General features: G+C 42.3%; 1 protein-coding gene across 2 annotated transcripts in view; it reads right to left on the bottom strand.

Moving 5' to 3' along the window:
* Window positions 1-24,537, bottom strand: part of itga11b (integrin, alpha 11b) — a 50,500-nt gene extending 25,963 nt beyond the window's left edge. Inside the window, exons 1-12 of one of the 2 annotated variants that reach the window (XM_084018383.1) lie at window positions 24,433-24,537; window positions 16,312-16,423; window positions 9,502-9,611; window positions 8,197-8,288; window positions 7,932-8,046; window positions 7,553-7,680; window positions 6,280-6,428; window positions 6,054-6,198; window positions 5,739-5,904; window positions 4,948-5,012; window positions 1,460-1,604; window positions 218-366 (exon numbers count right to left, since the gene is read on the bottom strand). In XM_084018383.1, the coding sequence (XP_083874509.1) occupies window positions 218-366; window positions 1,460-1,604; window positions 4,948-5,012; window positions 5,739-5,904; window positions 6,054-6,198; window positions 6,280-6,428; window positions 7,553-7,680; window positions 7,932-8,046; window positions 8,197-8,288; window positions 9,502-9,611; window positions 16,312-16,423; window positions 24,433-24,487 (1,431 nt within the window). In that variant the 5' untranslated portion in view covers window positions 24,488-24,537. Of the gene's footprint in view, window positions 1-217; window positions 367-1,459; window positions 1,605-4,947; window positions 5,013-5,738; window positions 5,905-6,053; window positions 6,199-6,279; window positions 6,429-7,552; window positions 7,681-7,931; window positions 8,047-8,196; window positions 8,289-9,501; window positions 9,613-16,311; window positions 16,424-24,432 lie in introns of those variants that run through there. The other variant, XM_084018384.1, reaches the window with a different exon arrangement.
* Window positions 24,538-26,677: the final 2,140 nt, after the last annotated feature.

Raw genomic sequence — 26,677 nt, forward strand, 5'->3', positions numbered from 1 at the left:
CCTGGAGACTGGTTTTCTGTACTTTTTCTGAGAGCAATAATATCTTTCACACATCACCAAATGTACAGAAATCTCCTGGAGAACAAATTCACATTTGGACAAAACCTCTCTAATCAGCTTTAGTGTGAGAACACCTGAAAGTAGTCTCATCAGGTCTACATCAACAGTCAGGATCATCAACATCCAAAGGTGTAACATTCATGTGTGCGTTAGTGACCTGCTCCCCCAGCAGCGACTGCAGGATGGTCAGGTTTCTAGTGTTCTTCAGGGTGAAGACGATGATCTTCCCGGTGTGGTTGAACCTCGGAGCGCCGGCCACGTAGAGCTGAGAGCCGCGAGACGAAATGAGAGAACCCACCGAGTAACCTGAGAGCAGAAAATCAAGAGAAATGGAACAAAGGAGTCAAAATGTTCTTTATTTTGTGTTTCCCGGTTAACACAGTCCAAAGAAGGTGATGGAGGTCAGTTGGTCAAACTTTGCATCAAACATTTTGGCCACTAGCTGTCAGGACAATTGATAAGAATATTTCTAAAAGTTCTGCAAAAGATGAACACAACTCATTCTGGTGACACCTCCGACCTTCACTTCAGGCTAAATTTCGCACTTTTACTGCACATAAGAAATAAATGAGTAAAATGCACATTCCCATTCAGATCAACGTAGTAGGATGGTCAGAGAGGCGGCCATTTGCATGTGTACTGTTACAGTAGAGACTGTTGTAGTGGGCCACTTCTGTAGGAAACAGACTTATGGCAAGTGGCGGACCCACTGAAGTGTTACAGTAACGATGGTCGTTGGAGTAGTAACGTTACAAAGCACAGAGATTATATTTTCTGCACTGCAAGCCCAGATAAATTGACTTTACTTACATTTTAAGCAACTGATTCCACGTAAACCATTTAAGTAATGCATTCACTTAATTTGTTTCAGTAAATTGAATGTAAATACCAAAAGGAATAACTATTTAAGTTGAACACACTTAAAGGCACATCATTTGAACTTAAAATCTCTTGTAAAATCAACTCTACTTTCCAATAGTTTGTTCCATTCCCAAGACACAGCAGGTTGCCTCATGGTGCAGTCTGTATTCTACATCTACAGAGAACTTCGGGTAACAAATACCTCTGGCCACTGTGTGTGTTAGAGTTCGGATGACCGACTCGTGAACCGGTCGGTCCGGCCGGTCTCTCTTTGAAGAACCGGTCGTTTGATATGTTCTCCGGTTCTAACTAACAACAATAGCCATTTTCCTTTATACTAGTAAAATGATCACTAACAACAGTTCAATATAAGTTCTACGCCTTATTTCTATGTTAAAACTCAAAAAAAAGATAAATAATTGGTGTATTGTTTCTTTTGTCCAATACTTTCTTGTGAGGCATTGTCTTCAACTACTCAAAGTGTTTCAGTTTGAAGTTGGAGACATTGCACTGATAGCGACAAGTCCAGCTTTGTTACCCAGATAGGCTCCGTGGTTCTTCAGCTCGTCTGGAAACTCGTCCTTATAGGAGGATTTTGGTGGAACCACTTTGCCATGTTTAGTGTCTTTCAGCACGGCACCATTCCAGTCGTAGGCGCCCACCGCCCCGAGCAGAATGCCATCCTGACGGGAGAACATGGACGTTAATGGAGTTCACTGTAACACAATTAGAATAATGGACCACATGTATGACATGAGGACAACTTGAAGAGTAGAATGATGTTCTTATTTCAGTTTCTACTTTCACATATGCTCAGAAAGGTTTTCCCATCGTGCAGCTCAAATAACAGGAAGCATAAATGTTCCAGTTCAAAAGTTCCTAAGCAGATTTTACCATCTGAGAGCTGAGCTTTTTATGAGAATCTTAAACATTCTGAGGTGACTCTATTATCAGCATTTGATTTACTGGGGCCACTGAAGTGATTTTAAAAAGACCCAAAGAGGTGCATTGGGACATTCGTTGTATGCCATTCATGAATGTGGGTGGCCAGTAGGAAGTCAGTTAACTCAAAGACTTTAATGTTCTATGAGCAGGGGACAGTGGTGAAAGAAATACATAGATAATTTACTTAAAAGTAACAATGAATCCAGCCTCAGCACCACTGTTTCTGCTCGCTCCTGCTTAAGGTCATATCTCACCAACCAACATCTGGGGCCCTAGTTTCGTGGCGCAGCGCAGGGTGGCGGAGCCGGCGCAATGCAAGTTTCGACCCGCGCAGCCTTTCCCCGGTCAGTTTGGCAGTTTGGTGGATCGCCTGCGCAAAGATGGGTGTGGCGGCGCAGCAGGGGGAGGCGTCACAGATTCAGCTTGACGTAGCGGAAGTTTCGTGGCAAAAAGCCTCGCCGAGACTGCGCTGAAAGCTCGCCAGCTCCGACCTGGTCTACTTTCGGCGCAAGGCGTAAATAAAGTCCATTCATTCAAGGCGAATCACAGCTGGCGGAGTGGAAGTTTGGCTGACCGGCGCGCAGTGCGCACACGTCACTGAGATCTCACAGGCAGGTTTCCACAGTTCCAGGCACATTTAAATGCAATAAATAATCACAACAAACACTATTTAATGCAACTAATTGAATCAACACGTGAATTTATATCTATATAGATTGTCCTGTCACATCTGACGTCAGATCAAAGGCGGATGGCACGCGTAACGGAAACTCAGCCTCTCGGACCAAAACATCTCCCTCTCTCTCTCCTGTTTTTTATTTTATCGGCATTGTTATTATTATGATACGCGCGCACAGCGCGTGATGCGCGTGGTGCTTCTGTCATCGGGTTGTCAAGTGACGGATCTTGCACTGAACCTCCCCTAACGCATTAAAGGTGAGGAGAGGAGCTCATTTGATTGGTGAAGATCTGAATCGGCTGTATTAATCCCAGTCCACGCCTCGTCTCCTCCTCGTCTCCCACTCACGCCTTCTTCTCCTCCCTCTATCCCACTTGAGCGGGTGGGAGTGACGGGAGGTGTGCCTGCGCGAGCCTGCGCGGTGCACGAAACTTGCAAAGTCCAGGCGGACACACCCCGTCGGCGTGGCGCAGGTGCGCTGAGAGCTGACTGCGCCTGGTCTACGAAACTAGGGCCCAAGGTCTTTAACATAAACAATTGCACTTCCTCCACAACCCCTCTGTCCCAAGGTATCCCCCAGGGTTCAGTCCTTGGTCCTCTCCTGTTCATCCTCTCGGGCTCTCCCCATGTAACCTCAGGTCTCTGTTTTCAGTGCTACGCTGATGTCCAGCTCTAGATCTCCACCAAAGCCCCCACTGCCACTCACTCCACCCTAACCACCTGCCCAACTGACACTAAACCTCGGATCCGAACAAGTTTTCTCCAACCTAACTTCGACAAAACTGCCATGAAATCGACAACTCTCTCTCTCTCCACACATCTGCAACCTGTGAGTCATTTTTGCCAGCAACCTCTCCTTTGAACATCACAAAAATCAAATCTCCAAAATGTTTTTCCACCAGAAGAACATTGACCATCTCCATCCATCACTCTCTTTCCCTGTCGCAGAAACACTCCACTAATTTAACTGTAAATTGACTTTGAGTAGTATGAAAAGCATTTTATGAATAAAATGTATTATTATTATTATTGTTAATAAAATACTTCAAAAGTGAAAGTGAACGGTATCAGAGATCAGCCCTATAATCAGCCCTAAGGTTTATTTTAATCACTTAATGGCCACTGTGAGTGTGCTGGTTGCGTCCTCCAAATTATTGCGATGCAACTACAGTATCCAGTTCATATATATATATATATATATATATACACTGTATATATATATATATAAGTATTGTTTATTAGTATTGTATATTTATAGTGGGAAGAGCTATTAACCAAGTCGAATGGCGGAGATTTGACAGCTGGACCAAGTAATGCAACTCCAAAGTCAAATATCCTTTAAATCTCAGGTCATAAACAAGTCAGTTTTCTATAAAAAAACGATCAAAAGTAATCTGAACTCTGATCAGAAGCTGCTGTTGGTTGCGTGTGCCGTCAGTCGCACATTAGTTCAGATATTAGAGTGAATAAAACATTAAGTCATGGTCTCTAGGGCCAGTGAGTCAAGGACCGTGAATGACCAAACCGTTGGCGTCCCGCCTGCACATCAACTGACCCCAGATCTGCAGATTCACTGTGAAATGTCAGACGGCTGCTGTTGTGAGTTGTAGGAAGAGGTGGACGGTTTTCCTGCGCGATGAAGATGATTCTGTGTCGTCTGTTTTCCACATCAGTCCGACTCCGACCTGATTTCACATTCTAACCTTTTAATCATGAAATGCAGGAAAGACTTTGCATATTTGTCTGTCTGTGTGATGCATCACTGTTACTGAATGCAAGTGTGTGTGGGTTACAGTTCCCATGTGTTCCTGCATGTGTGTGTGTGTGTGTGTGTGTGTGTGTGTGTGTGTGTGTGTGTGTGTGTGTGTGTGTGTGTGTGTGTGTGTGTGTGTGTGTGTGTGTGTGGTGTGTTGGCAGCTTTAGGTTCAGCAAAACCATCTGCTCTGTGTTACACATAGAAAGTTTCCACGACACCATTTTCACTCCCTGACGTTGGAATTCAGACCAGGACGATTTTTTCCCTGGATTAAAAGCAACAGAAATATTTCTAGAAGCTTCTTATTCTGTAGCTTCAGATTTCCTTTTTCAGGACCAGAACCAAACCGATGCTTAATGCTGAGTATGATACTGATACCGATATTTGGTCATTTGTCAGAATAATTAAAATACACATCTCTGCTCCTGTCGTCTGATGATTTTTTTGGATCACAATTTCCTTGACTGGAGAATAAACTATCTACTAAAAATCTACAGAGTCAAATCATAAACAGTGAGTTAGAAAGTTGGACTCATCCTCACTTTAGTGACATCAACACACAAGAATTTCTTAGATGTTGAATTAATTTCAGAAGTGAACTAATTATGAGACTGTAAGGATGGAAATGCAAACACAAGCTACTCACTTTGACTAAATGTGAGGAGAAACCAGCCTGAGCCATCTGCAGACCAAACCCTCGACCCTGACTTCCTGCAGAACAGAAACACAGACCACATCATCATGTTGACTTTCACATCTTAATAAAGCCATAAGCATCACATGTGGTGGCAGCAGTGCTGATCCCATTGGGAATCAACAGCCCGCATTCCAGCTCTCTGCAGCCGTTAGGTTTCTCTTTTGGTGTGTCAGTCTGTGCAGCTGAGCCAAATCAAAGTGAAAGCAGACACTCGCAGTGTAAAAGTTCATTTAGACAGATTATACAAGGCTAGCTTATATTTGGGGAGAAAAAGTGAAATGAAGAAAAGACAAATGGTTCAAGAAAAATAAAGCTGTAGAGAGAATTCTCAGTGGAATAAAGCAGAAGATATTGGATTCAACAGGCCGAAAAGAAATGGGCTGCTGGCTCATTTTAAATGTGTTAAAAAAAAAACACACAAATGACAGTGCAACCCTACAAAATGATGTTCCCATATCTAAACCACACTCCCATTCAACTAAAGTACTAACGGGACACTAACATCAGTCTCCTGGTTAAAGCTCCCTGTTCTTTGACCCCCCCACCACCCAGACCTCTTCCCTATGTGGACTTTGGTAGACTCGTTAAAAACGAATTGGTGATGTCAAGAGTCAACGAAATCCATGAGAAAATATTTCTCCTGAAAAGTAAAATAACAGTTATCTGGTATCTCTTTAACCATAAAACCTGATGTGTCAATAAATGTTGACAAAGATTGAACATGCTGAGGGTCAGCTGACCTTCCAGAGAGAAAATCCTCTCTCCCAGTGCGTCCACAATGTCCTTCAGCGCCGACTCGTCTGACACATTGAAGAAGTGCTTCTCATCCGGGTCGCTCGCAATGAACTTGATTTCCTTCAGAAAGGCTTCGGGGTTGATTCCCCGACGGTTGTAGTAACCAAGAACCTGGATGAGTCCCAAAGGAAACAACGTTTTTTGTCCAGAGATAGAAACCAACAGTGGTTTTAGTGCACATGCTTGTAGAAAATGCTGAGTCAGGAGCAGACAGGAGGTCAGGTGTTTTGGGGGTTGAAGGTAACGAGGGATGGACTCACAGCGATGGCGTACATGGTGACATTGTCTCTCTCGCTGTCGGTGACGGCCTGCAGCAGCTGTGGACTGTCATGAGATTCTCCATCTGTGATGACAATCATCACCTTCTTAGCACCAGGGCGACCGCCGCGCTTGAATGCCTGCGACCTGCACAGTGAAGAACAGTAAGAGTGCGTCAGTGAGCCTGATATTGTTATTATTCAGGAGGGACACCATTCTGCGTCGTACCGCGCCACGTTGATGCCCAGTGCTGTCCTCGTCTCCTCGCCGCCCCGCTGGTCGATGCTCTTGGCGGCCTCCACCACCTCCTCCACCGTGTGGTACTCGCCCAGACTGAACTCATGGACCACCTTGGAGCCGTACTGAACCACGCCGACCTGAAGTCAAAACACACCACGGCTCAGTCCAGTGAACCAGAGAAAGGGTTAAGCTGCTGGCCCAAAAGAACTTTATAGACTCTTACAGGCCTAATAATACATTTTTAAACTAGGGAATATATATAAAAATGCTCATCATTTTTACAGAAAACATTTTTGGTCAGGTTAGCAGGTTCTAAGGATCACAAGGATCTGTGAACAAAGTCAAAATAAAAGCTAAATAGCAAAGCCCTCTGGTGTTCCCCATTGAACTGATTTTGGAAAAAAATATGAACGATTGTCAAAGGCTAGAGACAAAGTGTTTTGATCGTGTTTAAATTGTATTCAACATACAATGCATATGACGTTTGTCCATTTAAAAGATAATTTTACACATCAAGAAAGTCTCAGTTAGTCATAATTTAATTTAGTTTAGTATGAAACTGCATCTCTCATGTCACACAATGTACGTCACCAACACAGCCATTAGCTTGGCTTGCTAGTTTCATCTCAAATGTAACGCTATCTTGCTAAATGAAACTTTCCTGACTGTAATTGTAGGTCATAGTACGATTCAAACAGGATTAAACAATTATTTGTCTTTCTCTGTTGGCTGTCGTACATATCTTTTCCAGGTTCCATTGGTGAAGGGCGGGACTCAGCCTCTCATGCATGTTCTAGTTCTTCCTCATTGTCAGGCTCAGCTGGTGTCATGTAAAATGTTGTGAATGAAACTCCACCATCAACTCAGTGTTTAAGGACCAAAAGCTGCCAGGAGCTGAGAGTTTGTGGTGATGTTCAAATCCAAGGAATTCCGAGTATTCCCTTGAAATGGGTGTGGGAGTGGAAAGGCCTCTGACACAACATTTAGATCATGATGCGACACTACCACTACTGTTTATTGGGAATTTATGCATTTCAAAACAAAAAACCCCATGAACGATAAATTAAATGAACTAAAGACTCCATACTCTTCTTCTTTAGATTGTAGACAATTCTGTACTGTATCGGAGGTGGATGATATCTATTATATATTTACCTTTTTTATTCATGATAGTAAAACATCAAAAACATAGAAAAATGTAAATGTACTGTTGTTATTTGTGCAATATTGAATCACACTGGACATTCAGTGATGAACCGACCTGCGTCTGACCTGGGCCGATGTAGAACTTTTGCAGGATGGTGATGAGGAAGTCCTGGACCTCGTACCATGGGTAGATGGAGTTAGAACCATCCAGAACGATGACAATATCCATGAACGTCTCACACCCTGCAAGATAATCAAACAAACAAAGCAAGATACAGGACCAGTAGATGGATGGATGGATGGATGGATGGATGGATGGATGGATGGATGGATGGATGGATTCATAAATGGATGGATGGACGGATGGACAGACAGACAGACAGACAGACAGACAGACAGATAGACAGACAGACAGACAGACAGACAGACAGACAGACAGACAGACAGTCAGACAGACAGACAGTAAGACAGATGGGTGGATGTGTATTGCTTACTCTGCAGGGCGGGTGCGATGGTGTGGGACAGTCTGAAGTTCCGGCTGACCCTGGAGCAGATTCCCGTGCTGTACAGGGAGCTTCCACATTCATGAGACCAGAGTGGACCACAAGTCTGAGGACACAGTCACACACAGCAGGGACAAGAAGTCACTGGGGTAACTCTGAACAATAGTCAGAAGTGAAAAGCAGGTCAGATGGATTCATGTTATCATTTGAGGTGAAGCTGACACAGAGGTGGTCTCCCTGGTGTCATGTGACTCACCACAAAGCTGTTGTCTCTGGGGTTGGAGGTCAGCGTCATCCCCAGCCTCATGGCGTCTTTCCTCTCAGACACGCCGTCCAGAGAAAGTTTCCCTGATTGCAAACAACACCAAACGTTACATGGTGAAGTTACAGAACTTCCAATGAGTGTTTCAGTTCCAACCTTTAAATAAAGTTTGGATAGAGAAAGTCAAACTAATCAATAATTAAGTCAGCGGCTCATCTTTAACTTGAATAGTTCATTCCTTTTTTTTTTTTTTGCTCGTAACAAAATTAAAATCTGAAGGCTCAGAGGTAGAGCGAGCCGTCCTCCAATTGGAGGATTTCAAGTTTCAAATTACGGCTCTGCCAGTCCACATGCCGAAGTGTCCTCGGGCAAGGTACCGAACCAAGATACTGAACCAAGATACCGAACCAAGATACTGAACCAAGATACCGAACCAAGATACCGAACCAAGATACGGAATCAAGATACCGAACCAAGATACTGAACCAAGATACCGAACCAAGATACCGAACCAAGATACGGAATCAAGATACTGAACCAAGATACGGAATCAAGATACCGAACCAAGATACTGAACCAAGATACCGAACCAAGATACCGAACCAAGATACAGAATCAAGATACTGAACCAAGATACGGAATCAAGATACTGAACCAAGATACTGAACCAAGATACCGAACCAAGATACTGAACCAAGATACGGAATCGAGATACTGAACCAAGATAAGGAATCAAGATAAGGAACCAAGATACTGAACCAAGATACCGAACCAAGATACGGAATCAAGATACTGAACCAAGATACGGAATCGAGATACTGAACCAAGATGCGGAATCAAGATAAGGAACCAAGATACTGAACCAAGATACTGAACCAAGATACCGAACCAAGATACGGAACCAAGATACGGAATCAAGATACTGAATCAAGATACTGAACCAAGATACTGAACCCCAAACTGTAAAAGACTAGAAACAGGTCCATTTACCAGTGTTGTCATTTACCTGTATTCAGTTTTTCTCATATATGGATTCATAAAATTTTGCATTTGGCATTTAAATGTCTAACATGTTGTGTCAACATGAAATATGATGCTGAGAGTTATAATTATCTCAACATGCATTAAATATGCGCAATTGTGGTTGCTTTTCCAAAATATAACAAATGCAAACTTTTAGATTGTGAATGCAGCGCTCGTACTAGCAACAGCATGTTTTTATGTTGTGGTAGTTTTACCTAATGAAAGGATGGACACTGCAGTGATCTGGTTGAACATGTAAGGCTGTATGGTGCTCACCCAGGTTGAGTCTGCTGCAGTTTGCAGAGTTTCTGGTGTCCAGCGGACATTTGAACACATCACCGGTCTGCTGCTTTCCTGTGGATTCAAAGGGAGCTCCAACCAGCAACCTGGAAGCACACACACACACACATTGTTACATTCAATAACACAGTTTGAACCACTTCTTTTTGTTGGTTTTCACTGGCCCACACGAACATCAGACACAGACTGCCTCCCTACGTGGACTTCCACGGACTTGTTTGGACTGACGTCTGATACTTAAAGAGCACACGTAATCCAAAACAAAATACGTTTCTCTCGACACAGAGCAGGCTGGTTTGTGTGTGTTGTGTTCATACTGCACACGCTGCAGGATTGAAACGTTGTTCTGGACATTATGGTGCTTTTCTTTGTCACCGAGGCTTTGAAACTCACCGTGAACACAAGCCGAGACCAGCTGACCTCTGGTGTAGAAGCCTTTTTACCTTACAGTGTCCTGCATGTGCCGCAGAGGGAAAGAAACCTCATAAATAGTCGGATTTCATTCCTTACACGTAAAATAATAAAATCCCCGTGGTGATGATTAACCTGAAGGTCAGATGCCGCTGCCACAGTGTCACCCAGCGAGCAGGTCGTTAGCGTTAACCGGAGTCAACAGCACCACATGAGGTCTGGACGGCGGTTCTGGGAAGAGGCCTGAGTCACATACCGGAGGAGATGCCATAGTAGAGCGCTAACCCTCAATCTGCTAATGTGTCTCCCGTCCACATCAAACGGGCCGGGACAAACCACAGAGTCCACATCCTGCCGCCTGCAGCAGCAGACACAAACTTCTGACATCATCCAGCATGCTGACGGCTTCCTGAGAAGGCTGAGAGGTGGAACCTCAGACCCGTACCTGCCCTCTCCTGCTCCCACTTCATCAGGCTGTTTGTTACTTAATGACTGGTTTCCTGCAGACTGGCATTATTCTGCAGTGAGTTTATGTAAATCACAAGATTGAGAATTCCATCCATCCATCCATCCATTTTCTACCGCTTATCCTGTATTCAGGGTCGCGGGGGGCTGGAGCCGATCCCAGCTATCATTGGGCGAAGGCAGGGTACACCCTGGACAGGATGCCAGTCTATCACAGGGCCAGATTGAGAATTGATTTAGAATATTCTGGTCAGAAAATGTTTATCTACCTATTTGTGTACATGGACATTCGTTTATTTATTTATTTTTTCATGTATCATTTATGAAAACATGGTTTGGCTTAGTTGAGCTGAACTGAAAAACCCTTTCACATCACACCCTTCGTCATATTGTTCACCTATTAACAAAAATCAATTTCTTCGTATTTCTATATGAAAATCCAACGTTCTTTTATTCCTGGAAAACACAATGTAACAAACGTTTAGATCAGCTAGTACAAGGGATGGAACAATTTAGGATGTGCCTCTGTACTTCCTGGTTCCTGTCTCCCTATGGCAAGCCGTTTTAACATTTAATCGAACCACACTTCTATCTGTAATTATATTTTAGATATCCATAATACCATTTCTCCTAGTCAAAATGTAATTAAAGATATCCACAATACATTTTTACTAGTAAAAATGATATTTTAAGATATCTACAACTTTGATTGTACTAGTCAAAACTAAATTTAAGATATCTAAAAATCCTTACAAAGTATAAGTGGCCCTTTTATCATTTAATAGCTAGACTGGATATGTATTGCAGATATCTGTAATTAAATTCTTCCTAGTCAAAAAGAACATTTCAGATATCCACAATGACATTCTTCCTAGGAAAAATGACGTCACTTTTGCGATTCATGTGTATTGGGCTTTTCAATTACATTCTGGATATCTAGAATGAACATTCTGGATATCTGCAATTGAATTCTTAGTAGGAAAAACTCCTATTTCAGATATCTTCAATCCAATTGTTACGAGTCATAATTTGCCGAACAGTCGGGCCTCGTGCCCTCAGACATGGGTGAAAAGCTCTTGGACCTCACCCAAAGACCGGGCAGCCCACGGCCACACGAACCCACAATTACGCACCGTAAACCCAAACCTGTGCTCCGTCCGTAGACCCGTAAACCCTCGGACGCGTTGCGGGGGATTCCCTCCTGGCACCACCAATCTCTGTTTGTTCGGTCCCGGTTCTCAGCTCCAGCTATCTCGGTCTCCTGAGACGCTCGTTCACGTTCTGCCCTTTGAGCATCCCTCTCGTGCAATTCTTCCTCTGTATATTCAGGCTCGTACAGGTACGGTTGGGTTTGGGTGAAAAAAACTCCTCATCAGAGTCTTCAAAAGCTTCAGTATATTCTCCAAAAGTGTCCATTTCTGTGAGATTGAAGAAACTAGCACTGCAGGCTACTCTGCGTCTGTAGCAATGACAGCAGGTAAACAAACTATTATAGAACCGGTAACTTTTAAGTGCTAGGTGATATCAGTCTGCCGCTGCCTTAGCCTACTAGGAAGTATGACACGCTGCTGCTGCTGCTGAGACATAAATCCTTAAAAATGCAAGGTTGGTTTTATTTCAAACATTCTATCAACACAGATATGTACATCGATAGTCTGCCGTTACAATGGATTTGCCTCGGGTGAACTGTGGAGTCGGTATGAGTGTTTTTAATGCCATGTTAAAACTAGAACCATTGACTTGCGCTAGCCATAGCATAAGCAAACTCGACAACTAGAAGAACTGAATGAAATTTCTTGAAAACGTCTCCAGACGTCTCGAACACACCGGCTGACTTGGAAAATAGGTCTTATGTCCAAAATTCCAAACTATCCCTTTAAATGTTAAAACGGCTTGCCATAATCTCCCTATCTACCTGTCTCCCTATCTACCTGTCTACCTGTCTACCTGTCTCCCTGTCCACCTGTCTCCCTGTCTCCCTGTCTACCTGTCTCCCTGTCAACCTGTCTCCCTGTCCACCTGTCTCCCTGTCCACCTGTCTCCCTGTCTACCTGTCTACCTGTCTCCCTGTCTCCGTGGCTGCCTGGCGTTCATGCATCAGTTAGGCAGTGTGACTTTCCCTGCCATCATCCTTGTGGGTTTCTCTCTATCAGAGTCTCCTGACGTGACCACAAACCTATTGGTTTGTGACCATATTTGGACTGTGAAGGAGCGATGGGTGGACCTGGCAAACCGCAGCAGCACCCCGAGCAGCAACCTTTCTGGATCTGGATCCATCTGGATTCTATTGTGAAGCTATTAACAAAGTTATCTTCATAATTCAACTTTGAACCTCAGTGTTAAATTCATATTAGTAATTAATTGCATTGGAAGCATCTTGCCGACTGCAAAGCGTCATGTTTTACTGCAAGTTATGACCGTGTTTGTTAATGCAGCATAAATGTTGTATAAGTTGTCGTCAGCGCAGTTAAGAATGTTCAGAAGACTGAGAAACGAGTTACAGGGTTCGGCGTTCCAATCCATTTGATGGGAACGAGCTCTTCATTCCAGTCCAATAAAGCGCTTTACTTGTCTCAGACTTGATGTGTGACAGTAAACGCGTCACGCTGCAGAGGGTTCACATTTCAATCCAACTGCTGTTGAACAGCTCCAGAACGAAGCTCTCGCTCTTTCAAACCTGAAGCTTACTGCAGATGTTTGGGACGTTTGGATGCTTTCAAGCTCCACTGCTGCTGGAAGTCTTTTCTTTACTTTAGAAAACCACTAAACGCTTCGAGAAATGCAAGGAAAGTCAACAGCCTCTCAGCCGGGTTTGCTGTTTGGTTTTAGCGGTGTCCGTGTGGTCGGCTGGCACGCTTGCTGAACGTAAAGAGAGAAACCAAGAAGAAAAGCAAACACACACACACACACACACACAGATCCCAGTGTGACAGCCACCAGGTGATTCAAACGCTCGTCTCTGTAAACAAACCACCAGCGGTTTGACCTCAGAGGTCGATACAGGTCAACAGGTTTGACCTCTAGCAGACACAACAACATCCTCACCTAAACACACACACACACACACACACACACGCACGATGCACACACACAGGTTTATTTATCTTCTTAATGTTTCAGCACTGAAAGACAGATAGTGTCAATAAAAGTCATTTGATTTGCAGCCATTATGTTTAGCTTTAGGAGCTTCACCAGGAAAACAAACTCTGTCTTGTCTGAGCTCATGACGTCACCCAAAGGTGCTCTGTGAATCTCACCAGCTATTCATTGTATCTACCACACGTCAGCTGCTTTACCACAGCTGGATGAACCCAGAATAAACTATTTAGCTGTGAGTTAATTGCAATAAACTGTTATATAAGCGACAAGCAAACAACTCTTAAAATGCTTGTTTTCTGAATGGAGTTTGGATTGATGGTAAATGGATCTGCATTTCTATAGCGCTTTTTAAGTCTTTTCTACTCCTCTAGGTGCTTTACACTACATTCAGTCTACATTTACTCATTCACACACATTCATTAAATGATGGCAGAGGAGCTAATCTAACTCATTCATACACAGCCTTCTGGGGAAATTTGCCCAAGGACACTTCAGCAAGCAGACCGGAGGAGCCGGGATTCAAACCATCGATCTTTGGATTGGCAGACGACTCGCTATAGCTATGCTAACATTGTAGCTGCTCCATCCGCTCTCAAAATGACATCATCTAGACATAAATACAGCCTTATTGTTTGGACCATAGACAGTCTCTGGTTTCTCCACATGGTCTGTTCTGGTCTCTGGACTAATATGAGCTACTATCTAGACCTCTGGGGGACCACAGACACAGGAGACGACATTTGTTTCCTCCATTTCTGATTCAGCAACGCCAGGACGACAGGAGGAGAATATCAACACTGATAGGCTTTCATGGAGCATTGAAGCTGAAATATCATGAAATAACAACAACTATGCAAATCAACAAATCCCCGAGAGAAGAACAAACTGGTGTATGTGGGTTGAGGGTTCAAACCTCACATAAAGCTGCTCACAGACCCAAAAGCACGTCTTCATGTGGGGCTGGGTGGAAGCTGTACATTGAAATGTTTCTTGATGTTTGCTGAAAAGGAAATTAAAACAAATTATTGGTCAAAATGGGGTCAGAGGTCACAGGACCCCGCCGGTTTATAACCCTGAGAAGGACCACTACAGAAGACTTGAATCATTCTGCTCTGGATCAACAACAGCAGACAAAGTGAGATGTTAAATGTCACCCGGCTGTGTAGGAAAACAATGTCCGACCCCCTCCTTTAAAACCACACAGAGCGACCCAGAGGGAGGCTGGGGAGGAGCAAACCGCAACGCATAGTTTCCAGGGCCGCCGCTCCGCCTCGGGACGCAGGACAAGCTGCTCGCGAGACAAACGCAAATACTTTCCACTTATTTACCTGTTACTTCAAAGGCAGGGGGATTTTGTAATGTTGCAAGACTGCAAGGTATTCATCAGGGTTCAAATGTTTCCAGATTGAAAAAAGAGAAGGAGGCGGGAATGTTGCACGACGTCACCTGCAACCGCAGACAGACAACAACAACTGCTGTGTTTTTATCTCGTTTAATGATCTTCTGACCTGCTGCCTTTTAAAATGAGTTCTCTGGGTTGGAGGTCGGTTCTCCTTTAACACCGCAGACAAACCGCTAGCATCGCATGAGGAAAACACATTTATCACATAAAACCTGAATATTCTCTGAGAGCATGAAGTCATACATTTACGAGAGAAAAAAACACAAATGTATGAGAAAAAAATCTTTTTAGAGACAATAACGGTATGTATTTGCAAGAAAAGACCTTACATTCAATTTAGGGGGAAAAACGTGAAAATGCAATGTATGAGAAAAAAAAAATCAAATGTGTTTAACAGTACACTGTGGTGTGATGAAGCGATACATTATGATTTTATTATCTGAGAGAATATCTAAGATTGTTCCTGTAAATGTACTTCATTATCTCAGAGGATATCCCCTTATTAAAGATGAAGAATGAGACGAAGACGAGGACAAACAGACGATATGTGACCATAGCATGAGGTCATCATCACGAAACGACAGACATAAATAACGTTGTCCTTCCTTCAGACTCATCGGGGGAAACGTGATTCACGGACGGGACGCACGACAACAACCAACTTTCCTGGAAACTCTCGATCGGACCGACAGACGTGATCCGACACTTGGAGAGGAGACGAGCTGAGGCTTCCAGAACGGTCTCAGGCTTGACAAGGAAATATGATCAAAAGTCTTTTATATATGTATTCAGTCGTTTATCTTCAGATCTGTAGTCTTGTTCAGATATATCTCATCCAGATGTTGCAGACTGCATTTACATCATTTTAAATCAAACACCGATAAAAGTAAGAATATCGTATTTTAAACCAGAGATGAGTATTAGTCTTCCGTCTACTCATGGGCGTCGCCACCACTTCAAAAAAGTCCTTTGGACCCCTCCACTTCTGCCATTAAAATATTAGTGCAGGACGGGTCTAATGTGTCCAGATTAGCTGAAAAAAAAACCTTGTGTAAATTAACGATGCACTCTCAGATAAATAATAAGGTTATCATGAGTGTGTATGCCACTATGCCATATACACTGTGCAAAAGCTTGTGTGGATTCTGTAGTCAGTTGTAAGTACTATTGCAAAGGCATTATAAGAATGTCAGTATAACAGTGATGGGCCTATTTCATTTCTAGGAACAAGAGACATTAGACAGGGAAGAGACGTCTTCTAAAATCATGTTACAAAACAATGACATTTAATCTACTTAATTAAAAAAAAATTCCACCAGCACCACGACCAGCACCGCTCTCTGGACGGGAGACATGCATGCCACACTGGTTTGTGGGTGTGGGGGGTGCGATGGGAACTGGGTTCTCACCACTTGCGTCCTCCCGCCTCATGCTGCTGGACTGTGTATCCAAACTGGTTCTCTTTGGACCCGGAGAAGATCTTGAAGTTCTTCGTGTCGAAGTTGAAGCAGAGCTGAAGATCTGAAACACAGAAGAAGACGATCAGCTGAAACAAACATGGATCACATCAATATGAGCTTTGCAAACTGGAAGCAGCCCAGTAGAACCAGTCCACATGGATCTCACATAAGCACAGAGTTACACTATATATATATGTATATGTGAAAATACTCCACTACCAGAGTACAAATACCACACTGTGAAAATACTCCACTACCAGTAAGAGTACAAATACCACACTGTGAAAATACTCCACTACCAGTAAGAGTACAAATACCACACTGTGAAAATACTCCACTACCAGTAAGAGTACAAATACCATAACAATAACTATAATTATTAATATTGATATCTAATACTGGCAAGTGTGGATATTGATAGCAATATGGTATAAAGTATGAATGTGTGATATGGATATTAATGTGGTTATAGTAAGACTGTGTGATATTGATATCAATATGGAAAAGATTATGATTATGCGATATTGATATTAATATAGTATATAGTAAGATTGTGTGATATTGATATTAATATGGAATAGATTATCAGATATTGATACTAATATGGTATATAGTATGATTGAGTAATGGAATAGATCATGATATTGATATAATATATGGTATGATTGTGCGATATTGATATCAAGATTGAATAGATTATGATTGTGTGATATTAATGTGATATATAGTATGATTGTGTGATATTGATATTGATGTGATAGACAGTATGATTATGTAATACTGATATTAATATGATATATAGTATGATTGTGTGATATTGACATCAATATGGAATAGATTATGACTGTGATATTGATATGAATATATAGTATGATTGTGTAATATTGATATTACACAATCCATTTATATAATTTATATAATTTACATGGTGACAAGAACTGTACTGTCTGTGCAGTGTGTTTTGATTTACAGTGATGTTCTTTTGTTTTGTTTTGCTTTGTTTTTATATGTTTTAATTTAATTTTAATTTATTTTTTATTTTTTGTTATTATGATGCATTATTATAATTGTATGTATGTGTCGGACCCCAGAAAGAATAGCGGCAGCATTTGCTGCAGCTAATGGGGATCCTAATAAACTAAACTAAACTAAACCACACTGTGAAAATACTCCACTACCAGTAAGAGTACAAATACCACACTGTGAAAATACTCTACTACCAGTAAGAGTACAAATACCACACTGTGAAAATACTCCACTACCAGTAAGAGTACAAATACCACACTGTGAAAATACTCCACTACCAGTAAGAGTACAAATACCACACTGTGAAAATACTCTACTACCAGTAAGAGTACAAATACCACACTGTGAAAATACTCCACTACCAGTAAGAGTACAAATACCACACTGTGAAAATACTCTACTACCAGTAAGAGTACAAATACCACACTGTGAAAATACTCCACTAGTAAAAAGTTGCTCAGTCTGGTTGAATTTGCTTTCCATGGCATTGACCCTGGAATGTGGCCTGAACGAGACATGATGAGGTGATATCATGAATTAATATGAGGAATCCTTCACCTCCTTCCTCCTCTTCCTCCCTGCTCCTGATTCTTGACTTTCCTCTGGTTACAATTATCTCCATCAGGAGGACAGAGGACTGGAACGCCTTGTAACGCTGCCAACTCTGACACAAGGCCGGATAATAAACGATCGTTGAAAATAACGTCACTGCACTTATTCTTTGTTTTTTCCACGACAGGAAACTGAGAGGAGGCTGGAAAATAGGGGAAGAGAAGAAGAAGAACAGGAGCCCTGAATCTGTATCATCCAAACAGGGATAAAAAGAAATAATCAATTCTGAGTGAAGATAATCCAACACATTCTTCCTCCATCAGGTCATTAGAAGCACTTTATTTGGTTTAATACCGAGAGAGAAATAAAAGACTCTTTTCCTTCCTCCAGATTCTGTGTTCAGGTCCATTTCCAACCATCTCAGCTTTTCTTCAGCTCTCGACAAACTGTTTCACTCTCTGAGGTAAGTCTGGTTTTTATGTGATAGAAATCTATATTGTGTTTTATTTATTAATGCTACAATCTATGCACTCACACATTTCAGTTATTTAAGTATTGTTCTTAATTGCATTTTTGAGAGACTTGTACCTTTAATCTCTAATCTCTTTTCTCTCATCTCCTCTCTCCTCAACTAATCTTCTCTCATCTAATCTCACTCAATCTCAACTCAGTTCATCTAGATTCCATCTCATGTTGCCACCTCATCTGATTTATTGTGGTCTCAACTCATCTCATCTAATCTAATTGCATCTTTCTCCTCTGTATTCCTCTGAATTCAAGTCTAATCTAAGATACTTTTTTGAGATTTTTGTCTCTAATTTATCTCCTCTAATATGATCTCATGTTACCATATCTCATGACTCTGTAATCATCTATATTCAAGATTAAATTTAGTGTCACTGTAACCAGGTTTCTTGATTTATCTTGATCTTATTAATCTTTTTACTTTAATATAAATTATTCTCATGCCAACTCATCTCCTCTGATCTAATCTAATCTTGTTCTTAAAGTGATGGTTCGGAGTGAAATGCACCCTAGGTCATTCATCCAGCCAAATACCCCCTCGGAAGCATTTTTAGTGATGGTCAACATTGGTCAAGACAGGGCTATCAGCCGAATGGCTTAGTACTAGCGCTAATGGTACATCTTGTATATCTGGTAAATGACCCCACTAATAATGCATGGAATGTTACCAAACTTCTGCAGTAGTACACATAGGGTCTGTACTCACAAAACGAGTCATTTGAAAGTTTGTAAGTACACCAGGAGTTTATTTAAAAGAACACTTGCCTGATAGCTTCTATGCCGTCACGCGAGAGTATGAAAAAGTTTTGCTGAATTTTTATAAATGTTTGTATTATCAGGTCAACACAGTTTTATAAATGCTTGTATCATCACCTCATCTGATTGAATCCAATAACTCCTCTAATCTCAGTGTATCTTCCTGCTAGTTATTGAATGAATCTCCTCCAGAGATCAGAATTAACTCATCTGATTTAACCAGTTCAACCAGAGAGAGCTTCTCCTGGATATGAAAATACCAGCATTCACCATCATTACTCTGAACTGCTTTTGCTTGACTGCCCATGAGCCAGGTATTAAAGTCCCACCAGCCTGTGGCCACTAGACCCCACCGTGACCCCATGACCTCTGCGCTGAAGTATTTCCTCGGAGCGCTTCGAATCGTCTCCTCCAGCTGTGTAAACGAATGCTCGGAAAACTCAGTGTGCTGTGCGACTGTTTGCCAACGGTGATGAATTTGGCTGCAGAGGACAAAAATAAAAAAGACTGGAATAGAAAGGAATGATGGGCAAATCATCTCTCCCTTCAAGGTGCGTTTGTTTCCTGACCCTGAGGCATGCCAAAGACCACGGCGACCGAGACGGACTTGGCAGACGGGTCTCCCATCACTGCAACGTGATGACCTGACTGATTTGGACGATCCACTCTGACACTGTTGACACATTTCTTCAATTCTTTACACAACAGAAGAGTCTTTGTGACTTGTTTGTGTGTCTCCGTACTTGAGGGTGAATTTCCAGATGTGTCTTAGCGGTAATAAGCGGTAATAATTGACAGCTGCAGCAGCAACGAAGTGAGTATTTTTCTCAGAAGAGCAACAAAGTCTGTGCCGTTTTAGCAAAGTCTCCAGGTTTCAAATCCGATGCAGCAGTGGGAAGTACGTTTAATCAGGTCAAAGACGGAGTGATTTACTGCTGGAGCTCATTGTCAGGCAGCGTGCAGCCAAACGCCGTCTGTGCCGCTTCCTCCAGCAGGCAGGCAGACGGCTCTGTTGGCTTAGCATCCCTGACCACAGCCAGATAACCATTCACCTCTCTGACAGGCCAGAGGTCAGAGGTCACCACCCTGGAAGTCGAGGTAATATTTTCTGACCTGTCACGTTTGCTTTCGAGCCGATGCAGCATCTGGCAAATCCCCTACCAGTCCCTGAAAAAATGTGACATTTAAAACGATCTTGTGTATCAACCAGGTTGGAGATACATGATGCATGAGAGCCCGAATGCTACAAATCAGGAGCTTTTTATACTCTTTAGTTACAAACCTTAAAGAGTAACTGGACCCACAGTACCGTTCTGGCTGAGGTGCCCTGAGCCTGGTACCAACATGTGTAGGGGTGGAGAGACGGCCCAGTCACATGTATCCTTGGCTCATCTTATACATCTTCCATAACCTGTGTAGTTCAGACTCGTTCTTTAGACGGTTGGTAACTAAAGCTGCCTTCATATATGTCACCTGGCTCCAGATCAGTCCAATAGCAACATTCAAATGTGATAGCTGGGTTTCAATGAGGCAGCAATCTCCAGTTGTGAAAAGTGAAGCCAACAATGATGTGCCTAAAACTTGTATTCTCTCGACTGGCCATCAGGGGGCGACCCCTCTGGTGGCAAAAAGAAGTCTGATTGCCTGGGCGTCCATGAGAAAATGACTCTACTTCTCATTGTAAACCTGAGTTTATGGTCTCAATCTCTAGTTTCAAGTCTTCTTCAATCCAGCATGATGTTCATTTAGAGTCAAACAGAGCCGAAAGCACGGATGCTTTAGGGGGCGGGGCTACCTTGTGATTGAAAGGTCACCGCCACTCTCCCAATGCAATTAGCTACTACAATGACTTTAACACGTTTGAATTATATATATATATACACATATACATACATACACACACACAAAAATGTATAATCCAAATACTTTGATAAGATTTGAATCAGTCACAATGGATTTCATCTGGGAAAATGAGGCTTGGTGTTTTAGTTACTCATTAGTTACTATTGACCAGGCAGCACATTTCTACATCTTTGTTTTATATGATGTTTGTTTGTGATGAAAAGCTGCCGAACAGCGACTAAACCCTTTGACGAGGTGGTTTTGTCAAGGACTATAAATATGGGTGTAACAAGTGAGTCAATATTTCAAGTTAGGTTTCACTGTAAAAATGCTACTTATGAGCTGATGACGCCAACATTTTCAGAGTCACATACGTCAGTGTTAATATCTCTTCCAGCGAGTGAGGAAGCATTAAATGCTGATATTTTTTCATTAAGTTTTGTGTGAAAGTTTCTTCTTACATAAAATGACACGTATCAGACTTGATCATCATCCAGTTTACTCTCTGAAAAATCAAGGCGTTGTTTGATTTTCTGGTTATATAAAACTTTTTGAATGCTTCATCTGACTTTTCTGTCCCTGAAGCTTTTCTTACAGACAACACAAAACCACCGACCCGCATGTCTGTGGTTACTATGAAGTGCAACTGTGGTGCCAAGTAATATCCCTTTCACGGCTTGGTTTCCACATGGGTGGAGTTTTAATAGCGGAGAAAGCAAACAAGTTTCAGAAACCAATTTGTCAGTCCATTTAAAGATCTAAGATTCAGACCTGCCAGGACACCTATGTTTCTAGAGGTGTCCAACTCTACCCCACCTGTCTGGGACATCAAGGTGGTTAAATCAACTACAAACTGTTAGATAAAACCACCAGGCTGATTTCTGGGAGAAGCTGGCGTGTTTTAGCCTGAACAAGGTTGTCACTTCCTGTGTGGTGTTGCCAACCACAGCTACAACAACATGATGACTGCTGCGACCGCATGCGATTAACGATCCGCCTAAAAGCCACAACGTGCCCTGAAAACCATTTCACCCTCTGAGTTCCTAGAGAAAAAACCCATCACCTAACTGGCGAGAGCTCGCTGACCTGCAGGACCAACCTCAAGGGAAACATGCACAACCGCCAAACTCCACCCAGATTGAATTTAGGGGCCAGTGGGATCATAATGCTGCAGCTTCAATGTATGGAAAGGCAATTTAATCAGAGTGAAACAGGAAAATGGTCTCTGGCTTCCTCCGCTGGGAATGAACACTTCTCATTTGTGAATTTACAGGATTTTTCAGCAGCAAAAGATTGGTAGGTTGATAGCAGGCTCGTCGACTCATCCAACACCGGATATATCGCAGCAACTTTCCTACATGAGATTAACTACTGAGATGGAAATATTCTTTAAACACTGCATGAAGAAAATATGGCCAGAAGGTCCATGACATTTGTTGTGAATATTCATGGTCTCCAGAGGGTAGAATTAGTGGGCTAACCTATCTAACTATCTGAAACCACAAATCTAACATATTGAGACTTATCCCCGCCCGTCAGTGTCCCCTATAGGACCTCTTCCTCTTAGACAGGAACATCCACAGAAACAGTCACAGTGTGCTTGCATCATTGCATAAAGGTGTTAATGAGCTGTTAAGCTTTTGTACAGAGCATTTATTGTCCTAGTTTTGTAATTAAACCAGCATCAGGCGGAATATCCTCCTGACACACCGACAAGAATCAGCACTGAGGCCCAGATGAAAGTGATGCGTTCACTGACTGCTATTCATACTGAGGTTGAAACACCTGTAAACACTTTTTCTCCAATAATAATCTAATGAAGCAGTCTGAGATCTTCATTTGCAATTTACCTTTAATTTTACTTGAACACATGCCTGCTCCCCAGAGGATGAACATTTTCCATTTTGAAAAGCCTTTCCCCTGAGGATGAACGTCAGCGGTGGACACAGGCCATCTGAGGGGCAAAGGAAATAAAAAAGGGCACGTAGGGCAGCTAGAGGGTACTTCACTAAGTTTTCACACTTTTACTTTGTTTACAAATACTATTATTTCTAAATATTACACAAGCCTACAACAACATAACATACAAAGCATATCAAAGCCTATTAAATCATGGAGAGGCCTATTTTCGGGCTTCTTGCCGACCCTCACAATCAATTTATTTATTTCACATGAAATCATACAAAATCCAGTGATATGCAAACCCTTCAGCTCTTTCAACTCATAAATGATCATTAACACTATTGACCAACACTCACACATTTGCCAGCAGGTTGCTGTCTTCATATTACAATATTAGCATAGCCTAGCACAATCTCAAATTCACCGAGCACCTCTGGCAGACGTTATGAACTGAGACAGGACGCCATTTGGTTTTCAGGGACTTTACAACATGTACAACAAAAGTATTTCAGCCATGATGGATGAAACCTGGTTGGTGTCGACATGGAGGTAAGCCCCGCCTTCTTTGAGTGATGTACAAAATGATTCCCCGGTCAAAACTTGTGTCTGGCTTTGTGTTTGGTGTCAAACAAACCAAACAATCTCAACTCAGGGTCCACTTGAGTCTCACGGTCCTCATCAACAGAAAGCTCCAGAACAAGTTAGTAAGTGGACCTTGAGTTGAGATTAAACGATCAAGCACCTACACGTTGTGGGGTGTTATGAACACTACAACGTTTAGACTGATATTCTGAAGAGTGTGTTTAATCACTTCTCAAGCTGCTGTCAACCTCCAACACAACTCACCACACCTTCTCACTGCGCCTCAAGTGACCGATACTTCTCTCATATTCACGACAAAGACTCATCAAAACGGAGTGAGCTGTAAACTCTTAACTACAGACACTTTTAGAGGCTTAGAAATACTTAATAAGCTCTGGAGGCTATTAAATGTTATAAAGGCTTGGAGCTCCTTTGAACAAACCCACGTGCTCCGATTTTCAGATCCACCCATAGAAAGGAAAACATGTGTGCAGATGAAAACAGATTCAACTCACATTTCAGATGTGACAGAAAGCAGAACATCACATAGAGGTGATTATGAAGCTGGAAGTACTTCAGCAGCTGTTAGAAGAAGACCGTCCAGCTTCAACTACTCGATGAATGACATGAAGGCACCCAGGCTGCAGGTGGAAGCACTGTGGCAACTCACCGTTTGAATTGACAAAAGTATAAAGATTTAGAGAAAACTAAAAGCTGTAGATATTGTCTGTCTTTAAAAAATTATAAAGCAGCTTTTGAACACCTGACTTAATCAAGAGGGAACACCTGTCTCTCTCTCTCACTCTCTCTCTCTCTCTCTCTCTCTCTCTCACTCTCTCTCTCTCTCTCTCTCTAAACTGTGTTGTGTGATGCTCGCTCGCTCACCTGGCAGGAAGCTGCAGGTCCACAGCAGCAGAATAAGAGGGTGATGATAATCCATGAGTGTGTTTGAAGCAGAAATAGAGTGTGAGGGAGTGTGTCTGTTCTTAACTCTGCTGCTGTGGTGTGTGAAGGAGAGAGGATGAGGAGGAGGAGGAGGAGGAGGAGGAGGAGGAGGAGGAGGAGGAGGAGGAGGAGCACTGTAAACACACCTCCTCACAGTTCTCTGCTTGTTTTACTTCACCTTCCCTTTTAAGATGGGAGCTTTAATGTCTCCATTGGTGCACAAACAGGAAATGCCTCCATTGGTGTGTGAGAGCAGATGTCAATGGTCCAGTAACCTCAGGGAGAAGGTGACTGAGACAATGAAGCCTTTAAAGTGAGTTACACAGAAACTCTCCTGGTTCATATCATACAGGTTCATGTTCTGATAAAGGCTCGGTCTAGTTCTAGAGACATCCAGGAACATGATTGGCTAACTGACTTGTTCAAACCTTAGACTGTGTCAGATTTAGACATCACCCAGTGTTTCTGGAGCATAGAATTTTTGTAACCAGTGTATGGACATGACCGTATTTGGACTGTGGAGGAGCGTCCGGTCGACCTGACGAACACAAGCGATAGAGTAGCAACCTTACTGGATCAGACTCCATTTGGTTTCTGCTATTCATCTGCTAGTCATCTTCGTGGCTAACTAAGAAGCAACCTGTCAATCACAAGGACAAAGCATCCCCTGGTTTATGGTCTGTTTGACTCTAAATGGACCATCATTTACTAAATGAAATGCTTTATGTGGAAGATCGGTGTGCTCCTACGGTCTGCATGCTGAAGTGTCCTTGGGCAAGATACTGAACCCTGAAGGCTGTGCCATGGACGTGTAAATGTGTCTGAATGAGTTAGATCAGATTAGATCCTGATGTGCAGGCAGCTCCTCTACCATCAGTGTGTGTGTGTGTGTAAATGTAAATGACTGAATGTAGTGTGAAAGACCTTGATTGGTCGTAAAGACTGTAAAAGCACTATAGAAATGCAGGTCCATTCACCATTTGATGAGAAAATAAATCAACTGAGAAGGAGGGTCATTTTATCCTAGACTTCCATGCAATCAGATTTCTTCTTACAACCAGATTTGCCCCCTGATGGCCAACAGAGAGAATGCAAGTTTAAGGCACTTCAGTATTGACTAGAACCGGAGGTTGCTGGTTCAAACACAGCCAGCAGTGATTAGTTTAGGATGCTGCACACATGAAACGGTGAAAGATTACAAGGTGATGGCAAGTGACAAGACCACTGAGAGTATGAATTAAAGTGGGAAAAAAGAAAAAAAGTTTCACTCACGGTTCCCACACTGGAATTGTGTCAACCACACACACACACACACACACACACACACACACACACAGTCAATAAAAAGACACTGGACGTCTGCAGGCTGCTGGAAATAACAAATGGAAACTGAGAGTCAAAGCAGCGTTAAAGTGAAACAGACGTAAAATGTCATTTAAACAAGCCCCGAGGGTCAGTCAGTGAACGCAACACCTTGCTACTGCCCTACATATGCACTGTACAGACAGACAGACAGACAGACAGACAGACAGACAGACAGACAGACAGGTGGGAGCTGCACTGTCCTCTCACCTGCAACACATTCCTTTTGCACAGAAAGTAGATTAGAAGATATATTTTAATCTCACAGGAAAACCAAATAATCATTTTTCTTATTTCGCATATAACTTTTTTGTAAATATGTCATCATAAATTTGAATTCCTTCAGCTCCTGTTCAAGGTTTTTGGAATAGAATAGAACGCCTTCATTGTAATTGTACATTTTGCTATATGAGGAATTCTGGTCAGTTTAAACACAAAACAACTTTAGCATACACGCCGGTTCTGAAATAGACAGTACAATAAATAGATTTAATAAGATCATTTCAGCCACAGAACTAATAACCAGACTGCAGACTAGAAATACTGTAAACAGAACTCTCATTTCCTGAACATCAACGGTGCTGGGAGAATCACGGGACACAAACAGAGCCTTCTGTTTCTGTCTCATTGAATGTGACAGTCATGACAGCAGGGGTGGGAAGTTACTATACATTTACTCAAGTTCTAAACTTTAGTACAATTTAGAGCTACTTCTACTGAGTATTTTCATGTTGTGATACTCTGGACATTTTACTGCACTGCACTTATCTGATAGCTTTTTTAAAATGTTTTTTTAATAATTTACCTCAGTAAAAGTACTTAT

This window comes from Eutrigla gurnardus (genome assembly GCF_963514095.1).
Source record: "Eutrigla gurnardus genome assembly, chromosome: 9".
NCBI lineage: Eukaryota > Metazoa > Chordata > Actinopteri > Perciformes > Triglidae > Eutrigla > Eutrigla gurnardus.